The following is a 27,428-nucleotide window of genomic DNA, read 5'->3' as shown; positions in this document are numbered from 1 at the left end:
CCATTCGGCGTTCCGCAGAAAATAAAACCGGCTGCGGTCGATACCTTGCAAAGCTATTCACCGTCGGCGAGCCTAGAATTTGCGAGAGCATCCCTTTGTTTTCCCTTCCTTTTCACGTGCCGTGGCTGGGACACTTGTTTTTACGGCAGCCGAGCGCGAAACTGGACGTGCTCTCAAAGCCGGTGAGTAATGTCGCCCGCAATTCCGCGTGCCCTCTTTTACTGTATTACAAAGCGGCGCCGTATCGCGCCTGCATAATAGAAACGCTCGTAACCCCTAATGAACGCTGCCCGGAAGGGATTGATTTTATTACCGTGAAGCATTCATTATATCAGTGATTGATTACTGTTCGACCGCCGCCGCGCCGCGCCGAGCAAGAAACCGCGCGAGCCTGTTGGAATCTTTGCGAAATGTTTCATCGGGAAATTTTTGTTCATTTGCAATAGAGCTTCTCCAGTGGAATTTTTTAATCTTGGAAAAACAAATAAAAAATTGTAACGCCTCTTGGACATGCTTGCAAGATCATTTACCTGCCGGATTCATTTAATTTAGAGCAGGAAACAGCGAAACTTCGATGCAATCGACAATATAGCTCTTCGCGCAGCGCCCAGAAGAGCTCTAATTAGTAATTCCAATCTTGTTAGAGGTCCGTAGACGTCCCATGAGCCGTTTTCATTCAGGAGCACCGATATACAGTAATGTCAGCCCCAGTATAAGCAGTCCGCTAATGAAAGTGGCACCGAAGATCCTCAAGTGAGCAGTTCAAGCGTCGAATATGTTTAAGCACGGCTCAAAGAGCACCTTAGGGGAAGTCGCTGAATGCTGCCTTCGTCAAAAAGAGTTCATTGCACTGATTGTGAGATACCGGGGAGCTCATCTCTCGAGTCGGATCGGGGCTTCGTATCCTTCTGTTTTATCAGCTAACTAAAAATATTTGCCCCGAGATTTTTGTCATTCTGCACTAAAGTGAAGTTCCATGTGCTTGAACAAAAGCTTATTCAATGGAGAACTTGGTCAACAACTTTCTTGCACCTGATATTCGTCCGTAAACATTGTGTCCGAGAATTTTCGTGTATTTGAAAATGAGTTCCCGGAAGTTCGGCGAAGTTTTAGGCTCGGGAATGATCCCGATTCTTCCGATCGCTCCCAGGATCCTCCGGGACTAGGAATCTTGATGGCCGAGGGGTGGAAGAAAGTTTTAATTGCAGGGGATCGGGCCAATAGGTCACTCGCAGCACCACGGAGCCCGATTCCCGCGGAAAGGCTAGTTAGAAGGGTAAATCGAGTTATTTCATGGGTTGCCAGACTCGTGGTAGAATCATCGAGTTCGCGAAGGTGTGACTAGGTGGATTCTGGGGGTGTTTGTTGCCAGATACACGAACAACTTGCCCCGGGAAAACTCTGCGGGAAGTTGTCCGCCAATTAGGAGCTTTGTGCAGAAATAAGCTCCAGAGACAAGATGGCGGGAGTCGCGCATAACGAATACTATGTTCCGAAGCTTCGATCCGCCGACATCTAACACTGGCGCCGATTTTTCTGAAATGTTAGAAGCCTGGAACTCGAAGAGATTCTAAGGTTTCCGTGTCAGGCCACTTGAACGCGATACACCAGCCATTCGCTTCTAATCCTTGGTAAACTATTCAGCATTCCTGCAAGAAAATACTTGAAATTTTGTAGACTTTCAAAATAATTAGTTTTATTATTATAAGCACTTTCTCTACCAACCAAAAATAAATTGTTAAATTTACCAGGCAAAGTATAAAACTCTGTCACCATTGCCAACCTAGGAGCCAGTGAGATTGTCGATACGATTTGTCAGGCACAGTTCCGGATTTTTATCGAGACGAGACATTAGAATCGAAAACGATAAATCATCGACAGTCAGCGTGCCATCAATCATCGAGGAGCACCACTCGGATTCCTCCGGAAAGCTCGAGCCGACTTCCGATTTCATTAGCTCGAAAACGAGGGCTGGTAACGAGCAAGCTATTACCATAAATCAAACCTGGGGTAAATCCACCGTTGCGCTCTCCGGCTGTCCAGACAGTCTACTTTGTTTGCCTTAATACTCCTCCTGTACCGGAAGATTATTTCCCCGGCGACTATTATTCCCGATTATTCCCGGAGTTGCAGCCGAAACGTCGCGGGGAGCTATTCCGGCGATTTTGATTCCTGTGTGAACGAGACGGAACGGGATGAGAGAACGCGGCTCAAAGAGCGAGAATAAGGACGAGCATGGAAATGGAAAGTTTCATCAGCTGGAGCAGGATTGAATGGCGATGACAGCGGTTAGAAATGCAGGAACTGCTGCTGACAGCAACAGAGTGAGAGGGAGGTGGAGAGAGATTCACCCTTTCGATCCTCTAGAAAAATCCTCTGAATCGTTTCTTTGTCTCAGCCTGCAGACAACAATGTACCTCGTCGACATCCTTTTCTGTTTGTTCTTTTTCCATTGTGGAAAATATACAGGAGACTGCAAAACTGTCCTAACTACACACCTGCAACCGTTTTTACATAATACCTGTTATACACGAATTTTTAACACGTTTGATTCATTTCTACACAATTTTCGATGATGAAAACGTCAATTTTCAACAGCACATTTTTATTTGATTTTCTTGAACACACTCTTTCACGACTTCCGGAAAGGTGTAGTAATCAATAGACATCATATATCTTCATGAAAAATAAAAATTGGTTGATTCCGGAAGCGATCATCCCCCAAGGCAACGACAATCTTTCCCGAACTTCGAAAGATCCGAGGGTCCTCGGAATATCGAACTCGAAGAGAAGTTCCTCGCCCGAAGTTGCCAAGCTCTGGAACGAGTATTAGAAGGAAAGTTAATACGTTCCAACGGGCGAAAAGGGACTCGCGATCGAAGATTCTTTGGGCATTCGTCGCAATCAGAATTTCATCAGCCGACTATGCGGAATATTGGTGGCCCCTCCATTGTCGTAGGAGTCGAAGATTTGATAAATTGCTTGGCCCCGTTTCGGCTGGTTTCCGTTCTCGCTTTTTCGATCCGGCGAAAATCGCTAACTGGTTTCGTGTACGTTATTATTGAGATTTATAGCGCGTCGGGAATTGAATTCCCGCGATGCTCGCGACCGTGATTGATGCTCCATCGGCGATCTAGCTTTTCGGGACACCATCTTCCAACAGGTAGACTTCGCACTGCACGAAAAAGAATTTCTGATCTTCTCCGACGTTCGTTGCTCTTCTTCCGAATGAAATTTCACTTTTTCCGAACTCGTATTCAACGCGCTAAAAATATTAGGTGCGGATCATTAATCAATTATCCGATTCATGATTACAAAAACTAAAGTAGAAATTTAATCGTTAACCGCAATTAACGACTACACTAGGAGCTTAATTTTTTAAAATTACGATTAACGATTGAAGTAGAAATTTAGCCGTCAATCGTTGATTAAATTTTTGCCCAACTCTGGATGACAGTCAGAGGAATTGCTCAACGAAAATCCGACCCAGATGCCAGAAGAATTGTCAGAAAGATTGGGAGTCACACCAGACAAGATTTTATTACATTTTATGTATAATAATTTTATTTTATGTAATAAAATCTTCAATTTGGAAAATGAGGAGAAAGAACTTATTTGCACACCTAGTATATAAAAATACCCACGAATTTTTTTTAACAGCCAGGTGCCTAATATGGCAAGGTAAACGGATTGATCAGTAAAACCTGTACAATGACAGTCTGCAAATCCATTGTGAACAGCACTATCAAGCTTCAGCTCACGCAGCACGGCTCGCCATCTTTTTGCTTGCCACAAAACCAAGGCATCGCGAGGTGTAGACAGTGGAACGAGGAACGTCGAGTAAGAAGAAACAAATAAGAAAAGGGACCTCGGGTAACACAGAGTCGCTAATTGGCGTGCGTTTCCGAGTGTGGATCTCCGACGGGGCTTCACTTCCGTCGAATGGCCAATAAGTCACGTGGTTTATGCCCCCATGGGCAGACCATGGGCCAACGCATCCCGCGAACAGCCCGGCGGACAGCTTTACGAGGATCGCGCGAGGAAATCTCCGATCAGGTTTTACCTGCGAGGTTTTACCTGCGAGGTGGGAACACACAGGGGAATTCTGCTTGTCCCACGGTTAATGTCTCGGGCCCATCCACGGGGCCTCTCTCGTCGCCAATCTCGGTGAATTAGGTGCGCGTTCCTCCGAGGATGATTAATTGCACCGGTCGGCTAGACGACGACGACCGGCTCGTAAGTCACCGGCCGCGTTTTCCCATTGCGATAAACCCCATCGCGGAACTCCGGTTTTTCACCTGACGCGCCCATTAACTTTCCCATTATGGCGACAACAATGCTGGAATCTGGTTTGCAAATCGATTTTCTGCTTCGCGCTCGAAATCGTTTCTCGAGGCTTTCCGCGAATTGTGGGAACCGATGGAATCAGTACAGCGATTATGGGAATTGGTTCTGCGAAACACCGAAATCACCATGTTATTTTACAGAACAATTAATTGGAATCATTTGACACGTTATTTGATTTGTTGAAGCCTATAATCCATGGATATTGGACTTTTTAATTGATCAACGGCTATAGATTAGAGAAAGGACAATTGTTTGGAACCCTATGCGCTAATAGGGATTATTTCTAAACCGAAAATGGAGGAGCATAAAGATGCAAGATTGAATATCAGAGTCGATCGTTTATGTTAAACCTGTATTGTACGTTCATGGTAGTGACTCGAAGTTACGTTATCGGATAAACATAAAATGAAAATCTTCCTTGAAACAATAGGTTTTCGCTGGCCGAAAAAAATGTTTAATGAGATACTATTAGTTATGCAGCTGCAGGGATATTGTTACGAGCGAGAGGTAAAGGAATTCTTTCCGAGAAGCATCTAGGAGCCGGATCTCCATTGGGTCTGATTGGTTCGATGAATGGGAGTTTATCCTGAAGGCGTTCGCTTTCTATGGCGTTCTATGCACGAGCCACCCACCGCGTCCTGATGATTTTCTGCTCTGTTCTGTCTTGTGATCGTTTCTTATGCTGAATCGTAACTACTGTGTATTATATGTGATAGAAATCTTCTGACCCTGTGGTACCGTTTTCTTACCATTTAAATTTAAATATACCCTGATTCAGCACAAACTGTTGTATACCTATTTTTACCACGCTTATATTAACTTGACGTGTTGTTGTTGTATATGTATAATCGAATTTTAAACCTCTTCGCATAGTCCAATCTTGCTGAAATGTTGTATACACACTTGCTTCCGACGACGATAAAAGTAGAAAATGAAATGTATAAAAAAAATTTTTAAAACCACGCTTATATTAAAATGCACTAAAGAGGAGAAAATAATTTTTTCCTGGTTCTCCATGAAATACCGAATCCAGTTAGGTGATTAATATTTTTCCCCAAAATTTTAAGCAATTAGTTCAAAATTTCTTCTGTTGTAAAATTAGTGTCGGGATAGATAGAAAAATTTAATATAAATTTAAATAAAATCATGACATTAGTGACCATAAAAATAAAAGCGTGGAGCCCTAAAGTATATTATGATTTTATTTAAATTTATATTAAATTTTTCTATCTATTCCGACACTAATTTTATATAATTTTGAACTAATTGCTTAAAATTTTGTGGAAAAATATCATTTAACTGGATTCAGTATTTTATGGAGAACCAAGAAAAAAATTATTTTCTCGTATTTAGTGCATTTTAATAAAAGCGTGGTTTTTAAAAAGTTTTTTTTATACATTTTAGTCTTATGATAGTCTGAAGCATGAGCGTTTCACTCACTGGTCGATCAAAGTAGATAATCATCTTCAGGGAACCAATCACAGATATGATTTCACAATCCAAGAAAGAAGAACGACACCATTCCCAAAACCAAAAATGTCAGAAACTGCAAATTACCCTGATTCAGCACAAACTGTTATCTCTAATCTCGCAGGTTCGACGTATTCCCACGGATCGATGGTCCTCGGTAATCGAAAAGGCTCGGAAAGGTACATAGCCGAGCGGGGAAGCAAACAAGAGCGAAGGATTTAATCAACGTCTGCTCTCCAGCGCGAAAAGCGTCGTCTCGGACTTGTATTTTAGCTTTCAATTAAGCCGAGTCGTCGGTAACGAAGCACGTTTATTACCCGACTCGAGATCCGAGCGTCTTCTCATTCGAGAGATCACTGTGTATACCCTTCCGAAGCGAGGTACCTGTTTCCGCTTCTGACCTCGGCCGATCGCGTGGCGAGAGGATATTGTTGGAATCCTAATGCGATTGCATCACAAGAGGATTAAGTCGCATCGGGGGCTGACCCGATCCCGAGCCTGCTATTGTTCTTGAAGGGAGTATCGAGCCTAAGATTAATAGTAATTGAGGAATCGGACTGCGATCGGCCGATAGGCGTACACCAAACGCACAAACCGCGGCTTCATTTTCGTAATAGGATGTTGCGGGCCGTGCAGATATTGCGATGATAATGCACGCTGTTCCGCGAAACTGCCTCGCTATTTTGATTGCGAATTTGCGAATCCGGAGATTGGGGGGCTGTTTTGGTGCTGGGCTGCTTAGTATTCCGATAAGACTAGTTTATAAAGTCCCGTTCCGCGATCATAATCCTGCTAATTTTCGTCAGAGATCGTTCGCTTTATTTTTAGTCCATTTATTAAAATGATACGAAGCTTCAAGCGAAACAATGGTTATTGTTTTCAATCTTTTACTTTCACGGAAAATGTGCCAGAACAATAATTGAGAATTTTATGAATGCGACGCACAGCCCTGTCGCAGTCGATTCGGATGGAGGTCTCGCACTGGGTACCCGTCCATCGCAAAGTCCTTGACGATCTTTGCCGTCAATTTCTTTTAATGCACGCTCCAACTTCGTTAGAATTCGCCGGGAATATAAACGAGCGAGACCACTCTCAGCCCGGGAAATGGGTCGTGGCGCGGTGTTAACTTCGAACTCCTAACCGGACAGACGGGACCGACGAACGTGGCAAGTTTAATATTTTATGGAGCACTTCTCGTCCTGCTGGATCGTCCTGGCACACATTTATTGTGCGTGCAGGACTCTTGTCGATGAGGATCAGTTTTCAACTGTTCCAGATCCAAAATCTCAATTGAACAATTCCTAGAAATTTTTGGAAATCTTTCCGTTTGTCGACTTTTTTATTCCGTCTGCATCAGCCTGGAGTGCGCTTTTGCGTTCCACGCGCAGAGAGAAGGTTAAAAGAGCAAATACTTGATGAGAGAAGCATCTCACGTCGAAATCTTCGAGTCACATAAATCCCAGTTCAATGCTCGCGAACTACAATCCGAAGTTTCTCAATCCGGCGAGGGATGACCAAGTCACATCCAATTAAGATGTCTATCGCGATTCAAAGTAAATTACTGGATACTCAACAATGAGAGGTTCATATAACTGGAATTTATTGGGGCCTCTCGATGTCTTTACGACTTCGTTTTACAGCCTCTCCTCCTGTAAGAAGTTTCGCATCGGCACAGGATTTTTAGACCCGTTATCAGAACGATTTCACGGGTCGAACTGCAAGGGGAGTAAACCGGTGTTCAGGCTCGCGAAAATTTTCGGCGAGTCGCGCACAGTTCGCGGCGCGATGGACCTTTTATCTCTTGCTGGCACGCATAATCTCTTCATTATATGGCTCCAGTTCGGTATCCAATTACCCGATTCGGGGCCGTGCCACGCCGCGGAGAGATCGCTATCCTACTAGCAACGACGAAAAAAAGAGCGTAAACCTCGGTATTAGCCGGTTATCCGAATGGGCATCTAGCCGCCGGCCGATTCTTGGGAACGTGCCAACGCTGATGGTCAGAATTATAGTGGCTCGTAAAATCGCGGTTAGGACTCCTGACTTGATCCTCGGGATAGCTCTTGCCCTGCCGTCATGATTGCTCCTTGACGTGTCCTGGAATCTTTGGTGAACTTACCATTGATAGTCGGCAAAATAAAAATAGAATCAGTTCATGTAAAATAAAAATTGTCCAAGTCAACTGCAAGGAACAGAATCGAAACGAACCTGTATTTCCTCTTTCAATAATTTTAACGAGTCTAAAACAGCATAAAAACATCCTTCCAGTCGTCTAGAGTCCTCACAATTTTCTATTTGATTAATCCATTTTTGTCATGAATGAATAAATCCGCAGTCTAATTGCGGGACACAAGACCTAAATTAGAGTTTATTTCTCTGTGTTGTAGGTTTATTAAGTCGCGCAGGAATCATTCATCACTCCACCAATTAATCCACAAACCTGATTCGCCGGACCTCCCACGAACAATCCCCTTCATCGTGCCCATAATCGATCTAACCCAGACCTAACAAACTACCCTTAATAATCAGCAATTAGCGCGTCGCTGCAGACCGAAACATAGGGGCCAGTGAACCGTGTTCGAAAGTGGAATATCGCGGGCGGAGGGCAGAGATCCTCTGGATCTCAGCGGCGGCGATCGTGTGGATCCTCTGATGCACCACCTTCACAACAACATAGCCGCCGCGCCGCCTGGTCCCTGGTACAATGGATAGGCGCGCCTTGTCGACGGCTCCGGTCAATTACGATCGTCTGAAAAACAAATGGCCCCGTTTCGATAATTAACGACACGGTGATCGGGTTTCTCCGGGGTCTCTCGATGAAATATTTCGCGACAATTATCGTGCCGGGACGCGCATCGTAACGGTGTGTGCTTGTTTGCCCCCCTCTCGATCGTTCCAAAGGAATCCTGACTTCAATCATGTCACCCCTCGACCACCTTCCGCAACTTTTTCTCTCCCGCTGAATCTGGGTCGCGCGCGTTCCTTTAATTAACTTCCGGGCCGAAGTTCAACCCGTTACCTATTGGCACAATTAAAAGCTTTTCTTCGAAGGATTGGAGGGGGGGATTCGCAATCGAACGTGTATGATTTTCGAGGCGAACGTAATTCGCAACCGGCTCGTGATTCGACCGGCAGGCCGAGACGTGTAATTTTCGCGATTGCGAGCAGGCGAAATCGATCCCTTTTTGCCCATCCCCGTCTCGATCGAGTGTAATTGCCGTGGACAATGTGGCGAGGCGTGAACAGGATGGAATCGGAGTTATGAGCCGTGCGATTTTGTAAGATATCTCGTGATTCGCGCTGTGGCGCGGCGAACGTTACGCGACCAAAGAATTAAAATAATTGGCTCGCGTGCTTTATCGCGTGAAACGATGAGCCGGCTCGTTTAGCCGGCGATCAAACTATTATTGATCAATTACGGGAATAATAGTCGCCTGCCGATGGTTGTGGCTTCGGTGTAATTAGAAATTGGAGACGTACTGTGTTTCTTCTCTGGGAACTCGGTGGCGAGCTGCGAACATATAGCTTCATCTTCAATCATTATCTGTGAAACTGTTGGTGGAGGCCACTTTCATCAAAGAATTCAAAGAAATACATTTACGTCCAGTGAAATTTATCATAATTAGATTTTGAATGTTTGTGTCTTCGTGATTAAAATACCGGCAGAGAATAAAATGTTAAATTGAACGTTTAACGTTAACAGAGAGCAAAGTCGAATATAATTTGCAGCTATCACCACAGGAAGTGAAATGTAGCTGGCTTGTAATTTGTTGAAATTTCGCGCACGGGAACCGAGAGGTTTGCATAAACACGTGGACGCAATGATTCACAGAGCGCGACAGCGAAAGTAAAAATAATGCAGCGGCAACCACCTGGGTGTTGCTCGTTAAAAGTATTAATAGCGTACTTTTCCTCTTGGTTATTTACGGTCCGATGGAGCCAGTGGGAATAATTCATGCAATAATGTCCGAAGTTCAAGTGGGCCCGGTCGCAAGCGAACGCAAACTTTACATACGAGGACCACCATGTGCAAACCGCGATATTAAAACCGAAGTTCGCCGCCGTACCGCGCCGGAGGATCTCGAGCGCACGCTGTTAATAGGTCATTACGCAGGCGTAATGGAAATCGATAATTAATTGATCCGGCGAGAGTGCACGACCCTTCGCACCGATGGTAATTGACTCTTGAATATTTATGATTAACGAATTAACACCGTCGCGGATCGTATAATTCGATACCGGATCGCTGGGTCTCGCAAGGCTTCGATTCTGCTATGGATCGCCTAATCTGACAGTTATTCGGTCGCCTGTAGCCGTCGCTAACATACTCGACTTCGAGAAATGGCGTTCATCAGTAGAAACTTGTTGTAATGAACACATTTTATGTATTGTATCCATTTTCTTTTTAGAATTGAAAAAAAATGGACACAGGATTGCATGAAAGTGAAAGCTTCACGTTTTGTAATGGCCGGTTGCATAACTACTTTTTATGAAGTCAAAACAGTTTGAAGGTTGACAATGCCTCATTGAAGATTTAATGATCTTTTACATTACGCAACAGTGTATCGTCTGTACACATGCAGGACAGTTTACTTTATATGCATTTATGACAAAAATGAATGGGTGTAATTTTAAACAGTGGAGACATTGAAAGAATTTAACTAAACTCATAAAAATGACATACAATTTATACAATAGATTTTCTGTGATTTCTATGATAATATGTGTTTGCGTACAAAAATGTGTATAATCATTTCCATCGCGTTATAATTTCAATCATTGTAAAATGAAAAACCAGAAACCGGTCATTTGACCGTCGGTGGTAGGTTTAGTGTTAAGAAATAAAACAGATTACACTGCGTTTCTCAGAAAGAAGACAAAAATGATTTGATAACAGTTTCGTTGTGTTACGTATCCTCACAGATTCGAACGTCCCATGAATACACAAAGATGTTCGATCCGCTCAACAATTGCATTTCGTTGGAACTCGAACGGATCGAAACGAACTGCATCGGAGAACGTCATCGACGAAAGCTATCTCGCGAAACGGGGAGAAGGAAAAATGCAGGGTGCAGCGATAAATCCTTGTTTCTATAGATTTTAATGGCCGTGCCGTTGACAGGCGAAACTACATGGGTCAGATTAAAACAGAACTTTCCGAATCCTGTAGAAAAGCAATCTCTGGCGGCGAGTCGATAGAACGTTGGCAACAGCATTATTAATAACCGATAAACTAGTTAAAACGTTATCGGATTGTCGTTATCCAGGGGCGCAGGCATGCACACACGCAGTTCGGCGGCCAGCTGCGGATCAGATAGCAGCACGGTCACTTTCCCGTCGTCGGCATAGCGCCGAGGATTTTTTTGCAACTTTCGGTATTCCCGCGTATCGGCGCGCTACTAATGAGCCCCTTGTCCTACGGGATGCAACTTCGCTTTTGCCTCGCGAAGAGATCGCATCGGTCGACTCCGACTTTCGTTATCTGGATTCTCTATTCTATTCGGAGCAAGCTGTTTGCGGTTCAGACCTCGGCCTGGGACCTTTCGCGTTCGCGCGCGATTCTGCAAATCGAAATACCGCACAGTGGTCCGGGCGGCCGATCCAGCAGTTCATTCAGATTTTAGCACTATTTGGAAGTTTACGGGTATAATTACAGTGACCCACAAAAGTGTTCGTACGCCCTTTAAAACAGAATAACTTTTTTATAAATGTACGAAACGACCTGATGTTTTGTAAGGGATTAGAAGTATGGTTTACTAAATGACATGCAGAAAAAAATTGTCCAAAAATTATAATTTACAATGTTACATGCAAAAATAATAATTGCATTTTTTAAAACTTTTTTATTTGGGCCCTTAATGAAAATTCGAAATATTTGTTTTATAGATCTATGTTAGTTAAACACATGCTGAAAATTTCATCGAAATCGGTTGACCCAGGAAAAAACGACACGCATCTAAAGCTGTATGATTCGGTGGATTTTTAAGCAGAAACTGATCGAAAGTCGTGAAAAACTACGATTTTCAACTCGTGTCATTTCGATGAAATTTTCAATACGGGTATAACTCACATAGATCTACGAAACATATATTTCTAATTTTCATTAAGGGCTCAAATAAAAAAGCTTATTTATATTATATTATTATTAGTAAATTATAATTTTTGGGAAATTTTTTTTGCACATCATTTAGTAAACCAATGGTTCCAATTGCTTACAAAACATCAGGTCGTTTGGTACAATTATAAAAAAGTTATTCTGTTTTAAAGGCCGCACGAACACTTTTGTGGGCCACTGTTGTAGGTCGTTGGATTCGTTTTGACATCAGCTAGAATATTATGAAATCAAAACTATATACTGATTCTTAAAAATTAAAGGTGACCTTGATTTTTTATAGAATGAACATTTTGTCTCATTATCAGTTTTGTTTCATTTATCAGACTTGTTGGAAAAATCATGTTGAAACATCATAAAATGCTGATTTTTAAATGCTTGTATGTTCAATTTTTAATAAATCTTCTTAATTTAATCGCTTTTGAACGATGGTTAAGACGATTCCAACACGGATAATTTGACGAACAGCGAGCAGAAAATTTCGAATTACCTATCCCGCGGATATTACACTTCGCACGCCTCGTTCTCGCACAGAGATGGACTGAGAAATTGCAGAGTATGCTATGGTTCGTTATGTCGTTCGCGACGCTTCAGTTTTTATGTAACGGCTTGTCTCTTCTCTTCTCCTTTCGCTCCCGTGAAATTCCTTCGTAAACGACGTAAACGGTGATACCCCGTTTCATATCAGCAGAGAGCACTCAATTTTGCGCAGCTCCTTTTAACTACCTCCATGGCGGACTTGTTGAAAAATTTCGTAATCGGAAAGCAGATAATTGTTTAATATAGTAGAACACTCGTTTAGTCATCCAGAGATATTCGCAATTGCATTAACATTCACTCCGCGTATAGGGGTGCAAACGCACCCCACACTAATAAAAACGTACATGAAAAGTTGCCGAATGGACAATTTCCAGTTTTCTCAGGAGTGCTATCTGTGACATATCTCGTACATGATTACTAGACTGCGGATCTTTATGCAAAATAAATATTTTCTGCATCAATTTTAAAAAACGCAGGTCCAGGAAAAACTTGTTTCCTTCTTTAATAATTGTAGTGGCTTGAAAATAATACATTAGCGTTCTCTTCGTCTCTAATCTTTTTTAAATTAGACTTACCTATTTTTGTTATAAATGCATAAAATCCGTAGTTTAATGATTACCAAACTGTATAAAGAATTTTTATACATGAAAATCATGAAATTTCACGAAAACAGAAAGTACAGCATGCAAAATCATTTCCGTTCCCACTGCGAAATGAAATATTTGTAAAACGGACTAAAGGGAAGAGCAAAGGTTAGACTCTGCTAAAAGCTGACGAGGTTGGCTGCATCTCAACGATCTCGTCCGCATTCCAGCACCTGCAGCACGCGACTTCGATCGCGAGACGATTCATTAGGAGCGAGCGTCATCGCCGGCAAGTGTTCCCAATAAATCAGCAGGGACGTGGGTAGAAAGCACGCAATTCTCTGTGGAACTGGTCGCGGCAGCATTGACCCAGACTTTGATCCTCTCGTGGACAGGTGGGACAAGTTTCACCAAGATAGAAAGAGAGAGATAAACAGAGAACAGAGTCGTCCCGCAACTCGTTGCGTCAGCGTGGTCACAGAGAAAGAGTAACAGTTACACGTGTCTGTTACGTGTCCCTCTGTAATCGTTACGCGTGCGGGAAGCAAGCCGTTGTCTACACCTGACGAAAGTGAATCTCTGTCGCCCCCCCCCTAACGCCCTCCTTTTTACCCTTTTGCTTTCAGTTTGTCGCGTGCGCGCGACGAAACCAAAACAAGTCGTTAATTTTCTCCGAGTACAAATTGAAACCACTCTAGGTACATAGGAAAATTTTTGGGGGGGAATGAAACTACCGTAGATTTAAAAAATGAAGCTTTAAAATGCTGTATCGAAATTTTAGAAAGTACATATTTTACCACGTTTTTATTAACTCGCTTTATTGCCTATCTGTTTGTCTGTTCGGTACAAATTTTGCAATTGATTTTGAACTAACTTCCCGATGAGCTAGAGACTTGAAACTTTAAACACAGCTCAGAACTGGATGACAATGCAATATTAACTAAATGTTTAAAATCGATTGAAAAATTTCACACACGCAAGACTATAAAGCAGAAAACAACTATCTAAATAAAAAGATTTTTAATATTCCACGTTTTTAAGACGCACTAAAAAGTATAAAATAATTTTTCCTAGCCCCATACAGATAGCCCTGAAAATTTGTAATTGTGAATTTTCAATAACTATGAAAATACTCGTAAGATTTAAAACGAAAAACTTAGGCTGCAAGATAATACAGTAAGAAGCGTAGAGAGTAGCTGTCGTTGAGAAAACTCACACAACAGTTCATCTCATTTGCAGTGCAATAAAATTGTTAGTGACTTAGGTGAACTATTCATGCATCAATTATCTGTTGCATGCGCCCCAAGTTTTCCGTTTTAAATCTTACAAGTATTTTCATAGCCATTAAAAATTCACAATCACTTTTCAGGACCATCTGTATGGGGTTAGGAATCTGTACGGGACTAGGAAAAATTATTTTATACTTTCTAGTCCGTCTTAAAAACGTGGCATATTAACATTTCTTTTTATGTAAATAATTTTCTTTTGCACGAAGATGAATGTGTTGAGTAGGGTGCAGCTACGAAAGACATGAATTCGGATTGGAACATTTTTTGGGTAAATTGACCGGTGTACGGCAGGTAATCGAGTCCGTCGCAGCCCGATTTATGGAGACCGGTACAGCTCGCTCACGGTCGTTGTTCCCGGCTGTTGCAAGGGCGGCGATAAATTATTTCACATCCCCCCTTTCCGTCGCGGTTCCCCAAACGTTGCTCGCTATTTACACGCGACCGCGCCGACCGATAAATCTCCGAAGTGTTTCTGAAATTGTATGAATTAGGCGTCCGCTACTTTCGCGGCTGATTTATCGGGGAAAATTGTCGGGCCGGACCCGGCGCTCGAGAATTTCGCGGGGGCAAACGAGCCGTCGTGTTTGCCGAATTAATTTCTGCACGCCTCGCGGAATAAATATGCTCTCGTCTCTGGAGGATGTTGAACCCTTCCGGGCCCCAAATCGTTCCGTTTCCTTTCATCGGTGGCGAAACTAATATTGAATCTTTTGAGTTTATTTATACAAGTGAGAGAGCACACAATGTGTTCGCTATTAACAAGCGCAACTAAATAGTTGATATTTATTTAAGTTATTAATTATTTATTTTAATTTAATTTATTAATTTAATTAGTTTTAATTTCATTAAAATCCACATCTGAAGTCACGCTGATTAACGCTAAATCTACCACTGCCGGTCAAATGATCAGTTTTATATTTTTGCAATTATTGAAATAATGAAGTAGCTCACAAATTCCTAAAAATCTAAATAAATAGAGTCTTGTCATTTTTGTAAGCTGAAACATTTTAATCGCTTTTAGTGCTCGGTAGGTTTAGTGTTAATGTGAATACTCAATAAAATTTTCAGAGGATAAGTTAAGTATATTTACCACGCTTATATTTTTAAGTTCAATAGAGATTTTTATTTGGATTACAGATTTTCTTCTGTCAGATCAGCTAAGAAACGCTAGACGTAATAAATATCAGTTTGCGACATTGTATACGGAGGGGAAACGGGATATTGTTAACAAATTGTGACTGCAGAATCTCTGAAGCTTTAGTTTTCCTAAGGGGTTGACGTTTCTTGAGAACACAAGAGGTTAAACTGTAGTATTGACGCCCAACAAGGATCGATACAGGTCTGTTCCTGGTCCATTGACATTTGATACTCTAAAGCTGCATCGACCGGTGCCGAATACTACTTCATAACTTTATGGCGATGTCTCCGTGGCTGGAAGACAAAGCAACGGGAGTCACGTTCTCCAGAAACTCGAGTCTCGAGGAAGAAAATTGAAAACAATTGAAGAAACTCTCCTTTAGATACGAGTGTGCGAGAATTGTTAAACTAAAACGAACCAGAGAACGTCCCTTGCAGTCTCATGCTAATTTTATCCTGGCATACTCATGAATAGACGGCGGATTTTATGCATTTATGGTAAAAATGAGTAGGTACATTTTAGAACAATAAAACCATTAAAAGAATTGACAAATACTATTCGCTCCAGCTTGATGTAATTCAGGTAGAAAATTTTTATTTTGCATAAAGAAGAAGTCTACTCATGAGTAAATGTATCAGTCCATTTTATACAATACAAAATTAATCATGAATTAATGCTTGAAGATCTAACAATATTTCACTGATACATCGAGTTGAGAACATTATTTATCATAAAGCAAAATAACAAACAAATCGTCAGAATAAGATCGATTTATTAATAGCTTTTACACAATTTACAATTGTCTCAAACATTTTTTTCTACTGGAATTGACGTGTTAGCAATAGTAAGTAGAAAAGGTGAGCCATGCGCAGACCCAGTAGTCGAATGAACTTATGAGGAGCACAGAATGGAAAGGAGTTTGTTGGTTTGAAAAGACTGGGATCTAATTACCGTCATCGGCAAGTAATTTTAAACAATATACTTGGCCGGAACACGACAGAGGAACACGTGTACAAGGTGGCATTAATTGGAATGCAGCTCCCAGGACTCTAATTGCGTCCGCGGAGTCTTCCTGATGTTTCTGTTTGCCTGGGGCAACCGGTTCCACCGAAACACAGCTGGCTTATCGTCACTCGCTCCTGGCGACTGGACATCTCGTGGGTGCGGTAATTGGTTCGTGGTAAATTATTTTAATTGGGTGGCGAACAAGAAATTGATTTCGAGTGGAACTTGACGGGGGGAGGTATGGAGATATGCATGTTCTTGGAACCTCACACGAATAATCCACGACAAACTTTATGGATGGACGACGCGTTAAAATAATTTTGCACCCAAAGGAGATTGAAGAAATTGAGAAATAGAGAACTTTAAAAATATAGAATTATGAGAACCGTTCAGACGATTTTATACCCTGGTAAAGTTAAAACCATGAAGAAGGAATTTGCCAGTTTAATAATTTGTGTTAGCGACCGTGTCCCGCCAATAATTAGGACAAAGCTCTCCCCTTTAGACTAAAAGCGTAATACGACGGGAACGTTGCAGGGTACTTAAAGCGCTCATTATCTCGAAAATTAGTTCCTCCGACGGGAGAAGTAATTTGCGAGCTTTTTCGTCGATTCATTTCGCCGTGGGAGATTGTTGTTGTTCCGGGTGGGGAGGGGGGAGGGGTGGCCATTAGAGTCGCACGACGTTCCGCATCGTTCTCGGCCAATAACACCGGGCAGTCATTTTTCACGGTGAATATTATGTCCTGGGACCGATAGCAGCCGTTCGAATGTAGTCTGGAGAGCTCGAATGGTTGGTTCTCCCTCGACTGGTTCCCGGGCAACGTTCCAAAACCTCTGAATGACGCCCACTCAAAGAACTTACGCAACAACGCGCGCCGATGCAGCAGAAAAACACGTTCATTCACCATTCAACCCGACGAGCCGTTGCACCGTCTCGTTCAAGACACACGCTGCCTCGTTGCTTTTTCTTCGAGACCTCGAACATCCTACACCATCGATAGTATCGATACCTGGTGCCAAACGTCTCCGTCGAAACCACCACTTAATTTACGCACCATTTTTCTTCTTCGGGCCAATCGTTCTTCTTTTAAAGGACAAACGTGTTCGTAGATACTACAATCTGATATCGCACTACTTATCGACTCCTTCTAGTTTTTTAATGTTAAATACTTTAGGATTGTTTCTATTTGATCTCATTCTTTTTATTTTAGATCATTTTAAGCACCTCCAGATTCCTCTTTTAACACATTACCGACCGGTGATTATAGCATAATTTTAAGAAATCTATGGAACATGGCTAAACACTTTTTAATGGAACCTTTAATGGAAACAGCAATTTTCATTGAGAACTAACAAGTCACATACAATATCGTCATCTAATAGTTTCATTTAAGATTGCAATGTAAAAGAAAATTTCTATGCTTTCTTTTGGCACAACACAATGATTGAAAATCCCATTAATAGGCTTCCGGTAGGTAAAGTGTTAACACAAAACCTATCGAGCCTTAAAAGTAACTCGTACATGTTCCCTTATAATAATGTCAAGATTGATTTTATTTAGACTTTGTGCAGCTCTTATTGTAATATCGCTGCTCCGGAAGTATAATGACACAACTGCAAAAATTGAAGATTCGGTTTAATTCTTCTATGAGAAGATTTATGAGAGTAGTTTATAGACATTGTGGGTTATTATTGTAACTTTTAAGTTATTTCAATTTATAAAATAATAAATACCAGCCTCGATTTACATTATGTCGATTTACAAACATCTAGTAAATGCAGTTTTGAGCCCGCCAATACAATAAAGTATTTTTATCATATCAATAATCGTGAAATAAAAAATCTGGAACCGGTCCTTTCGACCGGTGATGGCAGATTTAGTGTTAAAAGAATTGTCATCTTCCTATCACGATCCCAGTAATTGTGAATTAAAAATTCATGAAAATATAGTATATAAATAAAGTGAACCCAGTACATTGTTGTCCAAGGAAGCCGTAGCTTGCAGTACGTGTCCTGCAATCTTGAAATTGGCGTATAGCGCTGCACAGGTTGGTTGCCACAGGATTGCCATAATTGTTCGAAGCTGGGCAAGAGGGTCGACAGGTTATAAGCCGAAGAACCTGTCGTCTGGAACGAACCCGGCCGTAGGAGGTCCTCGTTAGAAGTGTTCGAGGGATGCAGTCCCTCCGCATTCTCGCTCTCTCTTGGTTTGGGTCCTGGCAGCTTTACATATTCATGCCGGTCCAGATCTCGCTCGATGCATCGCGAAACGTTGCAGTCTGTTACCAGCGGACGTTCATAAGCTTAACCCCCCCGGCCGCAACCATAAAAGATGTTCCGTATCGCCCCGGGCTCGATGGCTATCAAAGCCTAAACTCGATCCCCCGAAGTTTCAATAGCGGCCGACTCTATCTCGAAGTTAGAACGGTGGCGGGCCTGCGATAACACGAGCTTACAGCACTCGTGGAATTTGTTTGGTTCTGTGTAGACGCTGTCACTGGCTGTCAACGTTGTCTATTTTATTAATCGCAGAAATAATTTAATACGGACGAATAATCCCGTCTCGCATTTTTCGTGGCACTGAAAATGTGAAGCGAATCTAATTGCCATGAATTTACGCGATGTATCTAGATCACCATAATTCTCAGGATAAAGTGGATTCTAATGAGGTGATCCTTTCTGTTGCAGGTCGTCGGTGCTTCTTATACTAATCATAGGACTCTCCGTTCGCGACACCTTCGCAAGACACGTGAGTATAAACCCTACATCGTTTCCTCGCCGAGGTCGAATGTACATATATTTTCTCGGTGGTGTGGCGATGCTGACGATAATGTTGAAACAAGGGCTGCATATCGGAACACCTTCGGCTGCATTCCTTTCGGCTTTGCTGTACCGTCTCGACACGTTGGCTGGCTTGAGTTTCAAAGGGTTCGAGGCGACACACCGATCGAACTATCTCTCAGAGCCGGGTTTTTGCAATGTTTATGAGAATATACAGCGGGGTGAATTTATGCAGATACCGTGGTGGAACGAGCCTCGCCCATTAGCAGCTAATTCTTGGTTAAAAACCGTGGGTGATCTCCGGCGTGCTCGACGATTAAGGTCCCTAAATGTCACCGCGAGAGGAACAAATGGTAGATTATTAGCCGGAGAAATTAATATACATCGAGAACTAATCCTTGCGAAGTGCCGCGACACCACCGGTTTATCTCGATCTTCCTTTCTCGACCCACCTGCCCGGTCCAATTAGCATAAACAATTTTCCGAGTGCTTCTCATTATCATAATTTCATCGTCATTGTCTCCTGTCTCTTGATAGAAATAAATGGTACAGAGTATTTTCTAAAATTGCTCGAGCAAAATTTTAGCGGAAGATTCCTTAATCTGATCCGTATAGAACCGAGGATTATCGTAAATCGTTATTCCGACTATAAATAAAGTCCTAATCAATATCAGAATCGCATTAAATCGAAAACAAACGGTTCCGGATGAAAAAGCAACGACCGCGAGCCTGGGAACTGAACAGGGGATGTGCAGAAGGCTGAAAACAAAAAGAAAGGAACGAAATGAAAGCCGCACCGATCGCGTCGACTCATTGTCGCGCGAATTCACGTACGAAACGAAATGAAAGCCGCCTTGTTTCGCTGTGGAGAAAGAGAAAGAGAGAGAATTTCGCGGGTGTGTCCTGGTGAAACGAGAAAATAGAAGACCGTGAAGAGTGTGGGACAAGGGACGGTCCACGGTAATCTCGTTGCATGCTCACGCCTGCTGGTCTCGTCGTTCCTTTCGCTGTTTTGTGTGTTCCTCCACCTTGCATCCGTCTTACGCGAGAAATAACTTTGCAAGAAATAACATGAGATCGCGTTACCACCCTTTGTGAACTATTTCGTGCAGAATTACATTCATTCAATTCTGTACTCTCACAACGAGTCGCAACTCGGTCCTATAATCTTCAATAGATTTCTCGAAATAAAGAACCAACTTACTTTTACACGTTCAGGTAAAAACATTTATCATAAAAATTACAAGATTGATTTGATTTATACTTTGTGCGGCTCCTGTTGCAACGCGTGCTCCACCAAAGATATCTATACAATCATTTTTTGTGAAATTATCTTTATTATTTCAATAATCGTGGAATGTGGAACCGGTCATTCTGACCGGTGGTGTGGAAGGTTTAGCGTTAATCTCCGAATATCCATCGCGTTGCATCATCACCGTACTTATTCGGATCGGACGAAACGAGGACAGAGCTCCTTAACCAGTTCGCGGCGAAAAATTGTGTCAATTAAGCTATTCCTAAAAATAATCGACTCGCTGTCATGCGATCGTCGAACGGAATTCGGCGTTCCGTGAGATTGCGTGGCGAAGAGTTAATGAAATGCTTCGGGGAAGTGGATCTGTAGGTTTGTCCGAGGGGGTCAGCCGATGAACCGTGAACACCGGCCACGCCTTTCCCTTAATAATTATTGTCGTGTTCGAGTCAGCGTCCCGGCTGTCTGGCCGCAAAACGGTGACGAACACGCTGCGCCGCGCGAACCCGTGCAAATTGCGAGCGAGACGATTTCGAGATCGACGATAACACCGCTCGCCGAAGAGAGGAATGCGACTGACACACGCCGGTGAATTATCGTGCACTTCATCGTGCACTTCGTTCCTCTGACTGGCCGGTTCAAGTTGTCACGACACACTTGCCACGATTGTTCGCCGCGCCGCCTTTCGCAGCACCGCGCCGGGCCTCTTTCGGTGACTTTTCGCGCGGAATACGAAGAAACGAATGATAGATGTCTAGGTTGACAGCCGGCCGTGCCATCCCGGCTGCTTTCACATCAACACTTCGTGTGAATGGCTAAGGAGATTGGCTTTTTCCCCGGCGCCGCGCCGCGCCGTGCCGCGAGGAACAGCTCTCGCGGTGAATGCACTCCGCGTTTTTAGCGGTGCCGGGAACCTTAGAAATGGTTACACGACGATTCTCTGATGTTTTACTTGCTTTTCGTGCACCGGCCGATTTGACAGGCTTTGTTCGAGGGCTTGCGGTCCGACCGCTTGCTGTGGTGCACCTACGACTTCAGAAAATCTCAACTTTACTTGCTAATTAACATTCATTCTTGAAAACTATGGGGATTAGTTAGCTTTGAAATAGTAACCCTTAGCACACGCCTCAAAGTCGCCACTAAAAATTGCTATGACATTATACAAACTATTCTTCACATTATTAACACTGGATCTGCTGAGCACTAAAGGCGATTAAAATGTTCTTGGATAAAGAAATTTATCGAATCAGTTTCCATGTAGGTTTACTGTTCACCCTCCGCGGTAAATTTTATTAATTTCATCGATACAGAAGTGGTGACTAGAAAAGGGAAGAGTTCTTAAGCAAATCAGATCTATCACCCTCGGCCCATAAGCCATCGAAAGTTTGTTCGGATCCATGGTCGTAAACTTTCCTGCGGAGCCCCCGGTAATTGAACTTCGATCCCCTTTCCATTAATTAACGAAGAATCGCTATTGGAATTCTAATCGCGACAGTCGTCGACAGGTTTTAAATCGAAATAACAAAAGATCCGAATCGATCCCGCGCGACTCCTCCCTCGTCAGTTTCTCGAACTCATCCATTACTCGCGAACACGCATTCTCTTTCTACCGCGGCTGCAGCAGAATGCATTCGGACTGCAGCAACGCGATGGTTTTTGTTACGCTCGCTATTCTCGGCCACCGGTACCTATAACACGAATTCACGGCGAACATGATTAACGATCAACATTTTGTCGGCCGGGGAAGTTATCGTATCGCCGAGATACTGCCACTAAAAACTGCTCGCGGTTATCTGACCGCTAATGCTGCGATTATTGGACCACCGGTTTCATTGAATCGAGACACAAGTGGTCGAACGTTCCCGCAGAGAATGGATACGTTTCGCGATTAAATCGGTTTCATCGTGTTCCACGCGCGGACGTCAAACTCTCCACACAAAGAACACTCGTGTGTGACTTGCTGCGTTCATGTTATAACAATATTTTCTTGGAACGAATTGTTTCAGAAAATTATTTTGCAAGAAATTCTTTAGGAAAATGGTACGGAAAAGTTGTTCTCACTTCAACACAGAAACATTGGCGTGCGATCGTTAATAGAATCGGAGATGTTACGGGTTTTTGAAAGTGAATTTTTGCTCAGCGTAACTTTAGCCGCGGTTTAAGCGAAGGATCATCGGGGATCGAAGCTCGAGCCGTGGATCCTGACAGCAAGGATCCAAGGGGGAGGATCGGGCTTCCCGTTCCTCTTTCCATGATCGATCCAGGAGTCGATTAGCCGTGGCATTGGCTCCGGCGCGTTGCATGTCTGCCGTAGTGAGATATGAAACGTAACCTGTTAACAGTGAAACATAATCCAATATCCTGGGGGCAACGATCCGCAGGAGATGCTTTCTGCGCCCGATCGAATAACTCTGCCTCGAGCTGCCGCGCCGCGCCGCTTCCCCAGCCTCAGATTAACATAATCTCGATGACAGTGAATTAAACTGGTCGATCGTGTACCACCTACCTGTCGGACTCGTTCGTTCGCGCGTCGATAGAACGGGTGCCGCGCCGGTGCTAATCGCGTCAGAAACCTCTCCTTGCGACCGTGATTCATAAGTGGACACTAGGGTGGAACTTGTGCTCGACTCTTTGAATTTACTTTACGGCAACTCCGGGGTTGTTCCGAATTATTCGAAAAAATCTGTGCAAAAATCTGTTAAAATAACTAATTTAACCCTTCACTGAAGGTCAGCTTTGTGTTTCATTTAAGGGAAAAATATTTTGAAAAATTAAAACAACATTTTGTAGTGAGAAACACATTCTTAGTTTACTATATACCAGATTTGTTAACTGTATCAGATATGATACACTATGCAGCGAAGGGTTAATGCTCTCATAAAATGGTTTTCCTCGAATATCTTCTAAACCATTTACCGCGGATGCCGAATTTTCAATTTTCGAGTGTTTTCAATTTTTGAAAGTGTTGAAAGCTTTTGACAAGATCACAGCGCCGACTGCGAGAAGGCAGTCAGGGCAACAGAGGGTGAAGAAACGATCTGAAGACAGTTGGAGCGGGTTGAAAGGTTCCCGATCGACGCTCAATTTCCGACAGTTTCGAGGATCATTAGCATTTGGCCGGTGTCTCATCTCGAACAAGGAGAAACGGCAGACGACGAGGAGCCAGGGGCTCGCGAGATTGGCGCGAGCATTTCCAAGATTTCTTCGCCTCGCTAACGGCCACTTAACTCAGATTAGCCACGCAGACTGGTAGGAGGATCGTTGATGATGGTAAAAAGCCGCAATAAGTCAGAACTCTCCCCCGTCCTCCTCTTTTTCCCCGTGAACCCTCGACCCTTTCGCTTCTTCAGCCCGCGTCTGGCCTGATAATCTCATTGCCGATGCCGAGATATCTCCGGTCCTGAGGCCGTGCCGCGAAGAAGCGACGAAAATTCTTGCCGGATTTATAAACCTAATTTCCCGGCGTGGCTGCGCGCGGCGTCGTGTTCGTCCAAGAGTGGAATATCGCCTCGGAACCGTGACAGTCCCGTGACAGACGCGGAACCGATACGATTTCGGAATTGGAAACGGCAGGCGGCTGTTTTATACCGATCCGTAGGTGTCCCGGGGCTGTCACCTGTGCTCCAAAAGGAATATTCTCTCGCCGGCTGTCGTAACCGGGGATTGTTGCGGAAATAAAACCAGCCCTCTTTCCCAACGACTCGTCTGGAAATAATTATGTCGATTTTTCTGCCGACTCCGTTTTTATTAGCCGCAAAGAAACCGAATAGAGATTCCATGGCTTTGATGCCCACGAAATGTTCGGTCTTTCTCGTCTACAATACTTTTCAAGAATGATTTATTGTCGTTCGAAATATATCAACGAAAATGTAAATGTTATTTTCTTGTTCCATTGTAAACAGACAAAATTTTAAGTTGCTAACCCCTCATTTAAGGGTACTATGAGGGCAAACACTAGGGATGGGATCAAGTACCTCGCAAACAGGTTCGAACTTTGATTGATTGAATTCGAACTCTCTATAAGTATTTCGAAAAACAGAAATAGTATTTCTAAGTATACTCGAACCTATGCAAACAGTTTCGAACCTTTTACAATTACTTTGGTAAATGGAAATAATACTTGCAAGTACATTCGAATCTTGGTCGAACACATTCGAAACTTTTGTGAATATCGTACCGGAAATTCTCTGATTTTTCTAATCATTATTTTCTTACCTTTAAAATCAATTATGGTGTCCTCTAATGCATAATTTAATTCAGCACGCATAACTATAATTTCATAATCTATCGGAAATATTATTCTTAAATAGTTACGAATTTAATAAAGAAAGTGCTTAAAACCTAATATGCAGTTCTGATTTCCAAGATTCGAGTACTACTTGTGAAAGATTCGATTCCTTTCAACATCGAAGTACTTATAAGTATCTTTTCGAAACTTGTAAGTACTCATCCCGAGGTTCGATATCAGTTTTTCAAATATAATCATTGAAACATTATTGCTTTTAAGTAGTAATCGAAACCCATGAATTGGAACTTGGTTATTGAAATTGACTCGGATTCGTGAGTACATATGTATTGAACTTGATCCCATCTCTAGTAAACACTCTCAACTTCATCATTTTTTTTCTCGATTATTTCTCGACAGAATTCTGAGCAAATTATTACGGGAAGAAAACAAATGTCTAATCGCTTTGAAACGGCAGCACTTCAAACATGAGAGTTGTCTATCAATAAGCGGGAAACTGTCTCGCGGGTGTTGTAGACACACGGCTAATCTTATCGGCAACATGTGCCAGCAAAGGTGCGGACGTTGCACTGCCCCCGGCGCGTAACCGTTTCGTATTAGCATAAATTAGTCGCGGCGGCTAGTCGGCCGTCGTAAACCTAACCAATTGTAAAGTCCCTCGGCTTTGATGTCGGGGATGGCTCGAACAGCTCGTGGTCTCTAATGGAGCCCGGCTTGAATACCAACCGGCACGTTGCCGAGGTTAAACGCATTCTTTCACATAATTCGCGTAATTGTGCCGCACAGCATTCACGCGCGCGCCCTAAATGCACATTCAGAGTCAACCCGCCCCCACGATTTTCGGGAAATTGGACGGAGGGAACAATTAATAGAGGCGCGAACGGTGCCAAAAATTCTTCTCCGTCTTAATTAAAACGTCACGCGGCAAAAACCACCCTATTAATCCCACGGTTGGCCGCAGTTTTATTCCGGCTTTTTAGGCTGGGAAGAAACTGTTTCTGAAGGCTCTCCGTTTACTGACCAATTTACGAGATTGATTGTTTGGTTAGTCGATCTTGTGCCTGGACGGCAGGAGTATAAATCCGCCACTGAAAATAATGAGATGCAGACGCACATGTGGATCTAACGCGCATGAATGAACTCGGCACAGAACCCTAACCGATTTTTCTCGGTTCGGTCCACGCGATCCGTGAAGCTGAGGCTGCCTCACGCGAGGCTGTCTTAGAAAAACAGGGAAACGCGATTCTAACATGAACGGGTCTTACCTAGCATCGCTCCGGAGAGTTTTAATCTGTCGTTTCCCGGGCGGGCCTCTCTCCGAGGGCTGTTTTGCGGGAACCGAGTCTTGTCTCGAGGTTTTATAGTCACCCACGTCGGCGGACGTGCCATTATTATCGTCGTATATTCTCACAATACGGTCCACGCGACACCGCAGATGCTCCGGGTGGAAAGAAAAGCCCGCTGGCTCGCGCGTCGCACGGAAACGCGAGTATCCCAGGCTCCCATCTGTTCTCTGCTCAACTCTCTCTGTCTCTTTCTCTCTTTCTCTCTTTATTTCTTCCTCCTCTTTCTCTTCCCCGTTTGCATACGCCGGAGAAAACTGCACGGGTACAGCTGTAACCGAGTCGAAACTTATTTACAGCCTGGAGACTCTGCTATTTTTTTTGGCAGTCCCTGCAGTGGGGTTCCCCGCAGAAAACCGTAAGAAAAGCTTCTTCCTTCTTGCCCCCTTCGAAGCGACGCACCGTGACAGATGAGACTGCGTTTCTATGAAATTGAATGCGCGCGACACACGCGAACCCCGCTTCCGAGGAATACTGCGGCGCGATACAAGTCGGTTCGTAAAAACCAGTTTTGTTAGTTTTATTTTTCTTCTGTATTGAATTGCTGCAATCCATTTTTTAATAATGTTCGTAAAAAAACCAGATCAATACTGTGTGCATAAGACCGCACGACCGAAGTGAAAACTCTTTCAGGTGATTGCACACCTGCCTGTTTCTCGCTCGCTTGGCTAAATAAGCGTTTCACCTCGGAGCGTGACGGATCAGACTCATTCACTGTTCAGCAATTGTGTACGCGGTGCGCCTAAGGAAGTTTTCACTTCAACGATCACATATTTGGTGGATCATGTACGAAATCTTTCTCTGACTGGATGTTACGAGGGGTTAAGCGAAAAAAGAAATTCTTCGAGCCATTCCACGAAGTCGTACACGTGGTGACAAGTCACTCCACGCAGAAGAGCAATGAGTCATTCAGCAAGTTGCCGTCGGTTCATCTCGCTTTCGGAGCTGTAAAGGGATCATCCGAAAAAGAAATTAGGTCTCCGACGAATTCTCACAGCAATACAGAGTCTCGCGATCGCGACCGGCCCGCGATAAATCAAGTAATTAAACGGCGCGTCTTAAGCGGTGACTAACCGTCGGCGTGTAAACCATAAACCAAGGCAGCTGTGCAACACGGTTTACATCATCGTGCGTTACACGCGCATCACACGATCGACGCTGTTCTGCGACAAGGATTATACTTATGAAACGCGTTTCCGTGTATGTAGGTGGAACGAACGGTTGGAATTTCATCGACCGAGTTTTCGCGTTAATTAGTGAATCACCGGACCCGGTTTAACCCAATTCTGCTCGCAGTCAATGGTTTTGGAGATCTTCGC

At 43.3% G+C, this 27,428-nt stretch overlaps 1 protein-coding gene across 6 annotated transcripts in view; it reads left to right on the top strand.

Moving 5' to 3' along the window:
- The window catches only part of Ppn (proteoglycan-like sulfated glycoprotein papilin), a 133,845-nt gene that overhangs the window by 68,487 nt on the left and 37,930 nt on the right, over window positions 1-27,428 (top strand). For all 6 annotated transcript variants that reach the window (XM_076433874.1, XM_076433875.1, XM_076433876.1 and 3 more), the window contains exon 2: window positions 19,176-19,236. In XM_076433874.1, coding sequence (XP_076289989.1) covers window positions 19,176-19,236 — 61 coding nt within the window. The remainder of the gene's footprint in view (window positions 1-19,175; window positions 19,237-27,428) is intronic.

This window comes from Lasioglossum baleicum, chromosome 11, assembly GCF_051020765.1.
Source record: "Lasioglossum baleicum chromosome 11, iyLasBale1, whole genome shotgun sequence".
In the NCBI taxonomy this organism is placed as follows: Eukaryota; Metazoa; Arthropoda; class Insecta; order Hymenoptera; family Halictidae; genus Lasioglossum; species Lasioglossum baleicum.
This window is presented reverse-complemented; position numbering and strand designations above follow the sequence as displayed.